General features: G+C 40.2%; 1 protein-coding gene across 14 annotated transcripts in view; it reads right to left on the bottom strand.

Moving 5' to 3' along the window:
* Window positions 1-13,181: 13,181 nt before the first annotated feature.
* Window positions 13,182-15,140, bottom strand: part of GNAS (GNAS complex locus) — a 53,893-nt gene continuing 51,934 nt past the window's right edge. For all 14 annotated transcript variants that reach the window (XM_057700838.1, XM_057700837.1, XM_057700839.1 and 11 more), the window contains 6 exons: window positions 14,972-15,045; window positions 14,790-14,848; window positions 14,562-14,682; window positions 14,264-14,394; window positions 13,980-14,047; window positions 13,182-13,702 (listed from right to left, as the gene is read on the bottom strand). In XM_057700838.1, the coding sequence (XP_057556821.1) occupies window positions 13,556-13,702; window positions 13,980-14,047; window positions 14,264-14,394; window positions 14,562-14,682; window positions 14,790-14,848; window positions 14,972-15,045 (600 nt within the window). In that variant the 3' untranslated portion in view covers window positions 13,182-13,555. The remainder of the gene's footprint in view (window positions 13,703-13,979; window positions 14,048-14,263; window positions 14,395-14,561; window positions 14,683-14,789; window positions 14,849-14,971; window positions 15,046-15,140) is intronic.

Genomic DNA, 15,140 nt, shown 5'->3' on the forward strand with positions numbered 1-15,140 from the left:
AAACACAAAAAAATGTCAACAGATTTATGCAGAGAGACTACCAGAACACCATGGCGATAAGAAAGGAACACGGAAATTTGTATTAATAATCCCCCTGCCCCCGTTCCACTGAGCCACATGTAAATGAAATCCCCATCAGGGAAATGCACTTTGCCTCTCAGTAGAGAGGTGCTTCCTGAGGACAGGAGCCAATCCTCCTGGTCGCCCCCAGCTGGTCCAACACTGGTCTCCAGGAGGCATTGGGAGAATCAGTGATGGAGATAACGGATTGGCTGTCATTCAGCAACATCACTGAGCTTATTTCCAATCCAGCAATTTTGGGTGTTTTGTTGTTGTTGTTATTATTATTATTATTATTATTAAGACACACCTAATCAAGTGTCTTGGGTCAGAGTTTAAAATCACAGGCTCTGGAGTCCAAGTACCTGGTTTTAAATCCGAGCTCTGCCACTATGTGATCAAAGGAAATTGTTCAGCTTTCTGCTGCTCGAGTTCCTCATCTGTAAAACACAGATAATAGTAGCCCCTCAAGTTCTTCCTTGTAAAGCACTAAACTGGGTCAAGCAGACAGTAGGCACTCAACATTGTAGCTCTTCCTTTTGTCATCAATTGACTTTGGCACGTCTCTCTTGGACCACTGATGTGATTACATGTGATTCTTGTTCATCATTATTTGCAATGGCCACTCGTAACACTGGAAGTTTTTTAAAATTTAATCTTCAGATTTAGGATTTTTCTTTTTTTTTTTTTTTCCATGTTCTAAAATTTTGGATACAAAATTCGCACATTCAAAATGAGATGGGGTTGTCATGTACTGCATGGTGACTGTAGTTAATAAGATAGTATTGTCTATTTGAAAGTTGCTAAGAGAGCAGATCTTAAAAGTTCTCATCATTAGAAAAAAAAGTTTGTAACTATGTGTGGTGATGGATGTTAGCTTATTGTGGTAACCATTTTGCAGTATAAACAGAAATCAAATCATTATGTTGTACACCTAAAGTGAATACAATGTTGTATGTCAATTATATCCCAATTTAAAAAATTAAGATTATCTGATGAACCCCCATGGACTCATCCTCCGGGTGCAACCAGTATCAGCTCACAGCCAGTCTTGTGTGGCCTCTGCCCCTATCAGTGATGTCCTGGCGCTAGCTTGCTCTGCCTGCCAAGCCTGATTTTTCCCCCAATTCCATGTTCAGTGACACCCTGCTGGGACTTTGCAGCCAACCATCATGGGAGTATTTACACCATGGAAATTGGCAGATACTACAAATCAAGACTTCCCTCTCTGCCCCAGCTTTGGCTGGAGAGCCTGTTGTTAAGGAAACACCAGCCCATCCACTGCTCCTACTCCCACCCCACTAGATTCTTTCGGAACATCTTATTATTTTGTTTCAGTGGGTACACCTAAAATATTAGAATTCCTTCAAAATTATAATTCCCCTGTTGCATATTAAAAAGTTAACACTAATTTTTAAAATATTCTCAAATATCTGCTTATTGTTCAAATTTCTCTGATAATTTCATTATTTTTTTATAATTTAAAAAAATAATTGGTTTGTTCAAATAAGAATTCCAAATAGGTCTATACTATGGGGGTGCAATCAGCAAAATCTAAACTATGGAAAACTATAGAGGACCAATAACTCTTCCTTCAACAACTAAATTGTAATAAGGGTTGTTAAAAAAAAAAAAAGAGGAGAGGGAGAAACCTACAAATTAAACACAATTTAAGAGTCATATAAACCAAATACAACATGTGGGGCCTATCCAAGCAGTAGCTTCCTATGCTTTCTCCTAAAAACTATTGTTTTCCCTTTCACATGCTAATTGATTTTTCCCATCTTTATTGAGGTATAATAGACAATGAAAAATGTATATATGTATATTTTAAGGACTTTTATTGAGATATAATTGACATACAATAAACTGCATATATTTAAAATGTATTTATTTATTTATTTATTTATTTATTTATTGGCTGTGTTGGGTCTTCTTTGCTGCACACGGGCTTTCTCTAGTTGTGGAGAGCGGGGGCCATTCTGTTATGGAGCACGGGCTTCTCATTGCAGTGGCCTCTCCTGCTGCAGAGCACGAGCTCTAGGTGTGTGGGCTTCAGTAGTTGTGGCATGTGGGTTCAATAGCTGTGGCTCACGGGCTTTAGAGCACAGGCTCAGTAGTTGTGGTGCACGGGCTTAGTTGCCCCTCAGCATGTGGGATCTTCCCTGCCCAGGGATCAAACCTGTGTCCCCTGCATTGGCAGGCAGATTCTTTTTTCTTTTTTCTTTTTTTAATTAATTAATTTATTTATTTATTTTATTGGCTGTGTTGGGCCTTTTTTGCTGTGCGTGGGCTTTCTTTTTAGTTGCGGTGAGTGGGGGCTACTCTTCATTGTGGTGTGCAGGCTCCTCATTGCCATGGCTTCTCTTGTTGCGGAGCACGGGCTCTAGGCACGTGGGCTTCAGTAGTTGCAGCACATGGGCTCAGTAGTTGTGGCTCACGGGCTCTAAAGCGTAGGCTCAACAGTTGTGGCGCACGGGCTTAGTTGCTCCGCAGCATGTGGGACCTTCCTGGAGCAGAGATCGAACCCATGTCCCCTGCATTGGCAGGTGGATTCTTAACCACTGTGCCACCAGGGAAGCCCAAACGGCATATATTTAAAGTGTACAATTTGATTTTTTTTTCTTATTCGTAGTGTGTATACGGCAATCCCAATATCCCAGTTGATCCCACCCCAACCCCCTTCCCTTCCCCTCCTTGGTGTCCATGTTTGTTCGCTACATCTGTGTCTCTATTTCTGCCTTGCAAACTGGTTTATCTGTACCATTTTTCTAGATTCCATATATATGCATTAATATACGATATTTGTTTTTGTCTTTCTGACTCACTTCAATCTGTGTGACAGTCTCTAGGTCCATCCATGTCTCTACAAATGTCCCAATTTTGTTCCTTTTTATGGCTGAGTAGTATTCCATTGTATATATGTACCACATCTTCTTTATCCATTCCTCTGTTGATGGACATTTAGGTTGTTTCCATGACTTGGCTATTGTAAATAGTGCTGTAGTGAACATTGGGGTGCATGTGTCTTTTTCAATTATGGTTTTCTTAGGGTATATGCCTAGTATATATATATTTTTTAACAACGCATTTTTTAAAATTTATTTTTGGCTGTATTGGGTCTTTGCTGCTGTGTGTGGGCTTTCTCTAGTTGTGGTAAGTGGGGGCTACTCTTCATTGCAGTGCGAGGGCTTCTCATTGCGGTGGCTTCTCTTGTTGCAGAGCATGGGCTCTAGGCATGTGAGCTTCAGTAGTTGCAGTGTGTGGGCTCAGTAGCTGTGGCTCGTGGGCTATAGATTGCAGGCTCAGTAGCTGTGGTGCCCAGGTTTAGTTGCTTTGCACCATGTGGGATCTTTCCGGACCAGGGCTCGAAGCTGCATCTCCTGCACTGGCAGGCGGATTCTTAACCACTACACCACCACGGAAGTTCCGAAAAATGTATATATTTAAGTTGTACAACTTGATGTTTTGATATATTATACATTGTGAACCAGTCACCACAATCAAGCTCACTAATATATCCATTACCTCACATAACTAGCGTTTTCTTTTTCTTTTCTTTTTTCTTTGTAGAGAGAACACTTAAGATGTCCTCTCCTAACACATTTCAAGCACAGAATGCAGTGTTAACTAGTCACATTGTGCACACCAGACCCCCAGAACTTATTCATTTGTGTAACTGAAACTACCTCCTGAACAGTACCCCACCCCCACCCCATCACCCCAACCCCTGGCAACCACTGGTCTCTGCTTCTATGAGTCTGACTCTGTTAGATCCCATGTATAAGGGAGATCACACAGTACTTGTCTTTCTGTGTCTGGCTTATTTCACCTAGCATAATGTCATCCAGGGTCATTCGTATTATCATGAATGACAGGATTTACTTCTTTTTTAAGGCTGAATAATATTCCATTGTATGTACAGTATTTTCTTTATCCACTTTTCCATAGACAAATTTAGGTTGTTTCCATATCTTGGCAGTTGTGACTAATGCTGCAATGAACAGGGAAGGAGGGATTTCTCAAGATACTGATTGCATTTCCTTTTTATTTATTTATTTATTTATTTGGTTGCACTGGGTCTTAGTTGCTGCAAGCTGGCTCCTTAGTTGTGGCACATGGGCTCCTTAGTTGTGGCAGGCTGGCTCCTTAGTTGTAGCATGGGAACTCTTAGTTGCAGCATGCATATGGGATCTAGTTCCCTGACCAGGGAGTGAAACTGGGCCCCCTGCATTGAGATCTTGGAGTCTTATCCACTGTGCACCAGGGAAGTCCCCTGATTGCATTTCCTTTGGCAAATACCCGGAATTAGGATTGCTGGATCATATGGTAGCTCTATTTTTAATTTTCTGAAGAACCTCCATGCTGTCTTCCATAATGGCTGCACCAGTTTACATCCCACCAACAAGGTACAATGGTTCTCTATTCTCCACATCTTCACCAACAATTCTGTTTTGCCTTTTTGGTAACAGTCATTTTAACAGGTGTGAAGCAATGTCTCATTGTAGTTTTAATTTGCATTTCCCTGATGATTAGCGATATGGAGTGCCTTTGCATGTAACTGTTGCCCATTTGTATGTCTTCTTTTGTGAAATATCTATTCATGTCCTTTGCCTATTTTATAATCAGGTTTTTATTTATTTATTTTTTGCTCTTAAGTTGTGTGACTTCCTTACATATTGTGGATATTAACCCTGTATCAGACACATGGTTTGCACATATATTCTCCCATTCCGTATGTTGCCTTTTCACTCTGCTGACTGTTTCTGTTGCTATGCTAAAGTTTTCTGGTTTAATGCAATCCCACTTGTCAACTTTTGCTTTTGTTGCCTGTGCTTTCAGTGTCATATCCAAAAAATCATCACCTAAAAGCTTTTTTCCTATGTTTTCTTATTTTAGTTTTATGACTTTGAGTTTTATATTTAATCCATTTTGAGTCGATTTTTTTCTTTTTTTTTAATCATTAAAAAATTGAATTATAGTTAATTTACAATGTTGTGTTAGTTTCAGGGGTACAGCGAAGTGATTCATTCTTCTGCTTGTGGATATCCAGTTTTCCCTATAGCATTTAATCAAGAGACTGTCCTTTCCTCATTGGTAATCTTCTCAAAAGTCGATTGACCATAGATGTGTGGATTTATTTCTGGGCTCTCTATTCTGTTCCATTTTTCCTTATGTCCTTTTTTATGCCAGTACCATACTATCTTGGTTACTGTAGCTTTGTAATATATTTTTAAATAAGTAAGTGTGTTGCCCTCAGCTTTGGTGTTCTTGTTCAAGATTGTTTTGGTTATTTGGGGATCTTTTGTTGTTCCATGTTAATTTTATGATTTTTTTTTCTATATCTGTAAAGAATGTCTTTGGGATTTTGATAGATATTGCATTGAATCTATAGATCATTTTGGGTACAGACATTTTAACAATATTCTTCCAATCCATGAACATACAATATCTTTCCATTCACTTATGTTTTTTTTAATTTCCTTCATCAATGTTTTATCATTTTTAGTGTACCAGTCTTTCACCTCTTTGGTTGCATTTATTTCTAAGTATTTTATTCTTTTTCTTGTTTTTATGATGGAATTGTTTTCTCAACTTACATTCAGGATAATTTGTTGTTTGTATAGAATGGTGACTCATTTTTATATGTTGATTTTTTTATCCTGCAACTTTGCCGAATTCATTTACTAGTTCTAACAATTTTTTTGATTGTTGTTGAGTCTTGAGAGTATTCTACATATATGATCATTTCATCTGCAAACAGAGCTATTTTTACTTCTTCCTTTCCAATTTGGATGCCTTTTATTTCTTTTTCTTGTCTAATTACTCTGGCTACAACTTCTAGTACTCTACTGAACAAAACAGGTGAGAGTGGGCAGGTTTGCTTTGTACTGAATCTTAGAGGAAAAGCTTTCAGTTTCTCCCCCATACTGATTTTGTTGAGAGTTTTTATCATGAATGGATGTTAAATTTTGTCAAATGTTTTTCAGCATTGATTGAGGTGATCATGTGATTTTTACCCTTCATTCTGTTAATATGGTGTATCACATCCATTGATTTGCACATGTAGAAGTATCTTTGCATCCCAGGGATAAATCCCATTCGTTCATAGTATATGATCTTTTTAATGTGTTATTAAATTTGGTTTGTTAGGGACTTCCCTGGTGATCCAGTGGTTAAGAATCCACCTGCCAATGCAGGGGAGGTGGGTTTGATCCCTGGTTGGGGAAATAAGATCCCACATGCCATGGAGCAACTAAGCCTGTGCACTCTAGAGCACACATGCCACAACTAGAGAGAAGCACATGCACCACAACAAAGAGCCCGCCTACCACAATGAAAGATCCTGAGTGCCCGCATGCCATAACTAAGACTGGATGCAGCCAAAAAAAAGAAAAACCAAAAAACAAAACAAAACAAAAAACAAAATTTTGGTTTGTTAGTGTTTTATTGAGGATTTTTGCATCTATGTTCATCAGGGTTATTGGCCTGTAATTTTCTTTCCTTATGGTATCTTTATCTGGCTGTGGTATCAAGGTGATGCTAGCCTCATGCATGCAGGCTCTTCCTTGTGGTGCATGGGTATCTCTCTATTGTGGTGCGTGGGCTCCAGAGTGTCAAAATACTATTAAAATTCCCTTTCCATTTCTTCCTTGACCCAGTATTGTTCAAGAATGTGTTGTTTAGTTTCCACATATTTGTGAATTTTCTCATTTTCTTACTGTTTTTTGATTTCTAGTTTCATTCTATTTTAGATGGGAAAGATACTTGGAATGAGTTTGATCTTCTTAAATTTGTTAAGATTTGTTTTATGACCTAACATGTGATATATCCTGGAGAATATTTCATGTGCATTTGAGAATAATGTTTATTCAGTGGTATATATCTGTTAGGTTTTTGTGTCTGTGGTCAATTGTATTGTTCAAGTCAGCTGTTGGATAGAACATCTGGAAAAAAGTCAGTTATTGAAAGGCCACTGAATTTTGCACGTTGATCCTATAAAGCTTTTCTTTACTAAATTCTCATTTTTTAGTAATTGTTTTTCTGTGAATTTTGGGGGAGAATTTAATATTTAATTATATCATTTGCAATAAAAAATAATTTTACTTCTTTCTTCCAATTCTCAAACCTCTAATTGCTTTCATCTAATTGAATTGGCTTATATGTTCGATAAAATAAATATAGTACGGCAATGTGAGGCATCCTTGTCTTTTTTCTTTAACTTTTAGTTTTTTTAATTAATAAATAAATTTTAATTAATTTATTTATTTTTGGCTGTATTAGGTCTTTGTTGTTGCACGAGGGCAGCAAGTGGGGGCTACTCTTCATTGCACTGTGCCGGCTTCTCATTGTGCTGGCTTCTCTTGTTGCAGAACATGGGCTCTAGGTGCACAGGCTTCCATAGTTGTGGCATAAGAGCTCAGTAGTTGTGGCTTATGGGCTTTAGAGTGCAGCCTTAATAGTTGTGGCACACGGGCTTAGTTGTTCTGCAGCATGTGGGATCTTCCCAGACCAGGGATCGAATCCGTGTCCCCTACATTGGCAGGCAGATTCTTAACCACTGCGCCACCAGGGAAGTCCCCATCTTGTCTTTTTTGATTCTTGTTCCTGACATTGATGAAAAAGCTTTTAGATGTTCCTCATTAAGTAAAATGCTGGGTTTCGGAGAAAAATATATTTTATATATGTATCATATACGTAACATTTATATAACATGCCACACGGACTCATCATATTGAGGAGCGTCCATTAATCACTATTTTATTAAACTTTTAAAAATGTAAATGGTATTAACTTTGGCAAATGTTACTGTTTTGCTAATATTCAACCAACCTTGAATTTATAGTATAAATCTCACCTAGGCATGATTTTTTTTAACTAATATTGGATTCTGCTTGCTTATATTTTGAGCTTTTATGATTGATATTCATAAATGAGATTGGTCTGTAATTTTATTTTTGGATGCAATCTTTGGCACATTTTAGAATCAGAATTATACTTCATAAAAATAATTTTGAAATTTTCCTTTGGTTATATGCTGGAATAATTTAAGTAGTATTGGAATTATTTGACCTTTAAGGTTTAGTAGAATTCCCCTATAGAACTACCTGGGTCTGGTGCCTTTTTCCTTTTCCTCATTATGAAAAAACAAAAAAAGTTTTCCTCCTCCCTTCCATCCTTAATTTTTTTTTTCAGGATACATACTGAAAAAAAAAAAAAAACACATCCTAGGTGTACAGTTCAGTGAATATTCTCAAATAGAATATATTTGTTTAATTAGCATTTAGATCAAGAAACAGACCCTGGTGTCTCAGAAGCCTCCTTCATGTTTTCTTCCACTCACTAGCTTCCCACAGCAAGAGTCTGAAGCCCTTTTGTCATGGTACTCTCTAGGCTCTGTATTATTATTATTTTTTTCCTATACTAAGTGGTCTGCTTAGATTTTTTTGGTCTCCAGTCAATTTTGATAAACAGTATTTTTCTAGACAATTATCTATTTCATCCAGGCTTTCAAACTGATTTATATGTGATTATGCAAATTAGCCCTTTATGATTTGAATATTTTCACCTGTTATATTCCCTAAACCTTAGAAACTACAGGTCCTAGATGTATCTTTCTAGATATTCCAGCAGGGTCCAAGCAACAAAAAATTATAAATCCGTGTGTGTGTGTGTGTGTGTAATACTGTTATTGAACATACTTTTCTGTCTCTCTAGCTACCTAGCTGTTTATCTAGCCATCTAGCTATCTTGCTATCCTGGTATCTATGTGTACTTCACATAGTAGAGGGAACGAAGGGCATCTACAGAGCACTTGCATTCCTGATGAGAGAGTTGATTGGGTTGTCCTTTTCTTCCCCTTTCTGCCTTAGGCTAAGACATGATACCATTTTGCAATCAGGAGAGAGAAGCGGTGAGCATTGTGGAGGCATTGGCCCTGCCATTGATGAGCTGCTGAGATAACACCAGGAAACACCTACCTCCAGAATTCTTGGTAAGTGAGAGGTCTAAGCTTCTATTTGTGTCACTCCAAGTCAGGATTCTGTCATTTGCAGCTGAATACATTCCTAACTGATATAGAGAATAAGATAGGCAAAACCAGTTTAAGTTGTTCATAGTATACAAATGTGTATTCATAGAAAAATTATTGTAGAGACACCATATTCCCTAACTCTAAATTAGGAGTCTGAGTAGCAATTACACAACTTAAGTGCATGTTGCATTACCTTTTTAGGGTAACCATTGTTAAAAGCATAATTTGCATAAATTATTCACAATGTTTTAGATATATTTACCTTTTCATTTTTGTGCAGTGGGATACAGATTGGGTACATCTTGTACAGATGATAGGGTACATCCTCCTAGGGTTTCAGAATGATTAAATGAGCTAGTCCACATAAAGGGCCTAGGACAGTGGCTGGCACACCGTAAAGTGCCCAGTAAACGTTAATTATAATGTTTTAATAATTAATGTTGATAAAGAATAGTGATGTTTGCTACTCATACTTAGATGACTAGCTCCTTCTCATCCTTTGCATTCCCATAAGAAAAGTCACCTCCTCTGAGAGGGCCTCCCTGGCTAATCTATCTCAAGTGGAATCCCTCCCCAGGTAGCTCCCTTTCCCCATCACCTGAATCCTGTTTATTAGCCCAGAGACCTTGTCATCATCTGTAATTCTTTCACTTATTTATTTGGTAAATGCTTGTCTCCCCTGAGAAAACATAAACCCAATGAGAGCAGAACTCCCAGTGGCCGGCATAGATTCTTTACTCTCTATATATTTTTTGAATAAAAGGATCACCAAAAATGGCCAAGAAAGCATTATGATAAGAGAATGCCATTTGACATGGAAGGGCTGTGCTCAGGTGCCCATTTCTTTGAGGATAATTTTGCCCACATTTAAATAAAAGTGAAGGTGGGTAAAAATTCTGCCCAGTTCTAAACCCTCCTTAAACTAGACCCTCAGGGGGGCTTAGTGGTTTATTATTATTAATTTTTTCAATCTCAAAAAGATCAGAGAATAGTTATTTGTAATATTTGGCCTACATGCCTTTATAAATTTGTGTGGCATAAATTGTTACTTTTAGAAAAATATGTTGTTTTGCATTTGAATAGAGATGTAAAATTCAGCTAACAATTAAAAAACTAATGGCTTCTTGTAATCAAATACTTAGATGAAATTCTTCATAATTTTTTTGATTTCTGAAGATCCTAGAATTTAGATTTTAAAATAGCCCTATAAGGGTTATGTTTGGTACCAAGTCAAAGGGAAAATGGAAATGGAAATGTTTTAGTAGAAGGGATAAATCCCAAGGATGAGAAGAGACCCTGAAACACACCTGAGTGACTGAAGGTGGCCTGATGGCACACCTCTGAACGGGGCGGGGGGGTAAGGCGGGAGTGTGTCCAGTGCCATTCTCTGAGGGTCGAGGATGCCATTCTCCCCTCCCCCACTTAGTCACAACCCCTGCCCCATCACCACTGGATATGGAATGCAGGATTTCCCCTTGGGGTCGTGGGTCATGGACTCCTGACCACTGGCATCCTGGAAAGAACAGCAGGACACCTTCTCGTTTCTTCTATATCTTTTAGAACTACAGGATACTGTAGCAGGCAAGCGGTGGGCTTTAGCTACCTGAGTTTGAAGGCCATTCTCCCTGCTTACTGGCCACTAACTTTTGGGACAAGGTACTTTGGCCTCTCTAGGCCTCACCTCGTAAAATGGCAGGAGTAGCTGAACCTGTCTCAGTGGGCAGTGATTTAACTGGCACATAGTAGGTGCTGGAGAACCATGACTCTTATTACCTCCTTCTGGACATCATGACAACGTCTCTGCCAATTTTGACCAGCAGGGGCTAAGGGTTCTGGGGTATCATTTTCTGTGTATACAGGTTGTATAGCCTGAGAATTTGTTTTCTGATTGCGATAGATATGTGGCTAGCACTATGGCAACCTTATGTGGATTATTCAGAGAAGGTTCTAGAATTTGTGTGTGGGCGGGGCATACAGGTGGCCATCTTGGAAGAGGGGCTTTGGGACTTTATCCTCTGCCAGCCGTGCACTTGGATGAGAGTCTGTATGGTGGGCTGGTCTTGTGGTTGCTGCCTAAGTTTTAGTTCATTGTGTTTCTTTGGCGCACTTGGAATGATTATGGGGATTTCGGGGCTGGTCTTCTGGCTGTATCTGCATAGCAAACGCTCATGTAGATTGTATGTTAATTTGCGGGGGTGGGGTTGAGGGTTGTTTTGTAATGAAATCTATGGAGTGAGCACACAGTTTTTATGTGAAGTGAATGTTACATATGAAGCTCTGGGAAGGTTTATGGATGTAGGGTAATTGCTACTTTTTCTGCCCTCCCTGGGGTGTGCTTTGCTTACCTCTGGTATACTCTACTTGAGGATTAATTGGCTGGGATTAATTTGACCTAGAAAATAGAACAGGAAGTGAGTTTTTGGCCAGAATCAACTTGATTAACGTCCCCCTTGGCTGGTTTCATAGGTGCAGTGGTTGACGCTGGGAGTGAGCTGGTCTCTCCCTCGCACACCCCAGGAAACCACACCATGGGTGACCACACGCTTAAGGGATGAGCATGGGGATGAAGGACTAGGGAGCCCAAGTGGACCCCCGGTCCAAGCCATAACCCATCAAGAATTCAGAGTGTTATGTGGGCCCCTGAGTGCAGGTGGCCACCCCCTCGGCCAGCCATGGTGGAAGATTGTTTTATTTGTACTTCACTTCATGATGGGTGAGATTGCATGGTTTCCCCAATGTTCATTAATTATTTGTACCTTTTTAAAAAGTAAAATTGCTTGTTTGTGCACCTTGCCCATGTTCGTGACGGGCTTATTAATTCTTAAGAGCTCTTTGCTTATTAGGGACATTCACCCTTCCTGACAGGTTTTTACCCAGTCTCCACCCCCCCACCCCCACCCCATTCATATTTGATATTCATTTTTGTAGTCATCCCCCACTCCTCTTTATGGTTTTTAATCTTAGGTCATACTTAGAGAGGCCGTCTACAAACCAAGGTTTTAATTATAAAAATGGCCATGTTTAAAGTAACTTTGTATTTAAACGTGTGTGTGACCCACATTGAGTTTACTTGAATGTGGCATGAGGTAGGGATAATTAGTTATTTGTACCTTTTTAAAATGTAAAATTGCTTGTTCAAGTACCTTGCCCATTTTTGTGATAGGCTTGTTTATGAATTCTTAAGAGCTCTTTGCTTATTAGGGAAAGTCACCCTTTGTTGCAGATTTTTGCCCCGTCTCCACCCACACCCCCCATTCACAGTTGATACTAATTTTTGTACCGTCCTTCCCCACCCCCCTTCATGGTTTTTTAATCTTAGGTAATACTTAGGCCTTCTACAAACCAAGGTTTTAATTGTAAAAACGGCCATTTTAAAAGTAAATTTTGTGTTTAAATAGATGTGTGTGATCCACATTGAGTTCATTTGTGTATGGAATGGGGTAGGGATCCAGCTTAACTTTTTCCCCAAATTGCTACACCATTTCCTTCTAATTATTTGATAGCTTTGTACCAGCTTTATTCCTCCTCACACCCCACCCCCCCAACCAGCTTTACTGAAATATAATTGACAAAATTTTGAGATTTAAAGTGTTCATTGTGATGACTTAATATGCATTGTAACCATGTCATGACTAACTCTACTTTTCTTGATTTGAAACTGCATTCCTAAATCCCTCCCCCAAGCCGAGTCCCCATCTTAATGCTGGCCAGAGAGCTGAAAATCAAACACCTATTTTGGGGAGACTAGGTAAGCAGGCACACTGTGAGACAATATATAAGGCTCTAAGTTGGTGGAATCTTTGGAGAGGGCGGCAATGGTCAAAGTACAGAATTTTTTGATGGGGCTTAGTGGTTTTCTGCGGGGCATGGGTTCGGGAGGAGGGCGGGGTGGACATTTTGTATTGTCTGCAAACTGTTTTCAGAAACCCAGGATTAGGTCGACAAAAACATAGAGTGGCAAGATTTTATACCCACTCATAACCTTGGGGCCTTGTCACCTCAAGCCTCCCAACTTCTGATGCAGTCAAAACACCCGGAACAATGGGTGTTTGCTCGAAACCGCAAATGATTCACGGGCGTCACATGCTTTGCTCACATTTAATTTTTATTTTGATTTTTGTAATGCTGCACAACACAATATTTATTTCATTTGTTTCATTTGTTTCATTTATTTCTTTTATGTCTTTATTTCTGTTTGCTGCTGTTATGTTACTTAAAGAGAGAGGGAACGTTTGTGGCCTTTTTTTTCTTTATCTTTCTCTGTAGGCCGCCTTAAGCTTTCTAAATTTGGAATATTTAAGCAAGCTGAAGGGTAAAGGGGGTTTCGCAAAATCACTTGAGGGAAAGGAAAGGCTGCTTTGTCAATCATGCCCTATGGTGGGTGATCAACGGCGTGTACAATTACATTTCACTTTTAATTAATTGTGCTTAAGGCTGTAATTAAATTTGGAGGTTCCCTTTTCACAGCAGCTCATACTGACGGAGGTGCATGCGCTGGATGATGTCACGGCAGTCGTTGAACACACGGCGAATGTTCTCTGTGTCCACAGCGCAGGTGAAGTGAGGGTAGCAGTAGTGGCGCCCATCTCCACTAGCAGTGCTGATTCTCTGTGGGCACAGAGAGAAACTCGGTCAGTGCCGCCTCTCCAGTAACTCCCCCTGTCCGCAGTGGGGTTATCTAGCAAGGACTGCTCACCAGTTATTGATGTTACGGTAAAACAAACCCAAGTCGAGGGGCACAAAGGCTAAGATTCACACTGGCTATAGGGGAAATAACACTGAAGAACTGGATGGTCTGACCCCCAAATTTAGAATGAAGTAAACGTACGCCCCTAAGAATAAGAGAACAAGCAGAGAGAGGGAAGGAAAGACAGTCTCTACTCACCAGAAATTCATCCCGAATGAAGTACTTGGCCCGGGTCACACGTGGGTCCTCTCCGGGCTCGGGAGTCGCTGCAAAGAATATAAACACTTTGTTACTTAAGTCATTAAGATAAGGTTCTTCTGCTCCCCCTACAGATCCCTTATGGTGCAGTGGGGTGGCTGGGGGGTGGGGGGGTTCTGTTCTTAGAGGTGGTTCATTTTTAAAATCCAGAACAGAAATATGTAACATCTACAAGACCCCACAGGACCGATGGGCACTAATCCACCACAGAAGGCCACACGGACCGTCCTCAGGGGTAGTGTAGCGAGCAAATTCTGGAAAGTAGTCCTCAATCTTCGATTTCCCAGCAAGGACTTTCTCAGCGAGCAGATCTTGCTTGTTGAGGAACAGAATCACAGAGATGGTGCGCAGCCATCTGAGGAGGAGAGACGCAGGTTTAACGCCCAGGAAAAGAAAGCATTCCTTCTGCAGGGGGTCTGAGATGCTTGCACAAGAACTTGCACAAGATTCTTTTACATTAACCACGCAAACAGGCCACCTGGAGCTCAGTGGGGAGGAGACCGGGGGGGTCGCTGCACACACCTGTTGTTCCAGATGCTCTTGAAGAGGTTCAGAGCCTCCTGCAGGCGGTTGGTCTGGTTGTCTTCCCGGATGACCATGTTGTAGCTGCTGCTGGCAACCACGAAGATGATGGCAGTCACATCTTCAGCACGAGAAAGCAAGCACAATGCACGTTAGAGAGAAAATGCTCCTTCACAATTAAAAGAGCAAAATGTCCTTAGAGAGCAGAGAAGCCCACGGCTTCCGTACCATTGAAGCATTGGATCCACTTGCGGCGTTCATCGCGCTGGCCGCCCACGTCGAACATGCTGTGGAGAGATGACACCTGGTCACTCCAAAGGCCGACACTGGTCCACCGCACTCCCTGCCAGAGGGGACGTCAAGAAGTCTTTTTTTTTTTTTTTTTTTTTTAAAGGGAACCATTTACTTACTGGAAGTTGACTTTGTCCACCTGGAACTTGGTCTCAAAGATTCCAGAAGTCAGGACGCGGCAGCGGAGCAGGTCCTAAAACAACACCTTAGGTCAAAGGAGTCTCACCGAAACCAACCGAAACGTCATAAATTGCCAATCTGGAACAAAACTCTTAACTAGGTTGGAAT

The sequence above is a fragment of the Hippopotamus amphibius genome, chromosome 12 (assembly GCF_030028045.1).
Source record: "Hippopotamus amphibius kiboko isolate mHipAmp2 chromosome 12, mHipAmp2.hap2, whole genome shotgun sequence".
Taxonomy (NCBI): Eukaryota; Metazoa; Chordata; class Mammalia; order Artiodactyla; family Hippopotamidae; genus Hippopotamus; species Hippopotamus amphibius.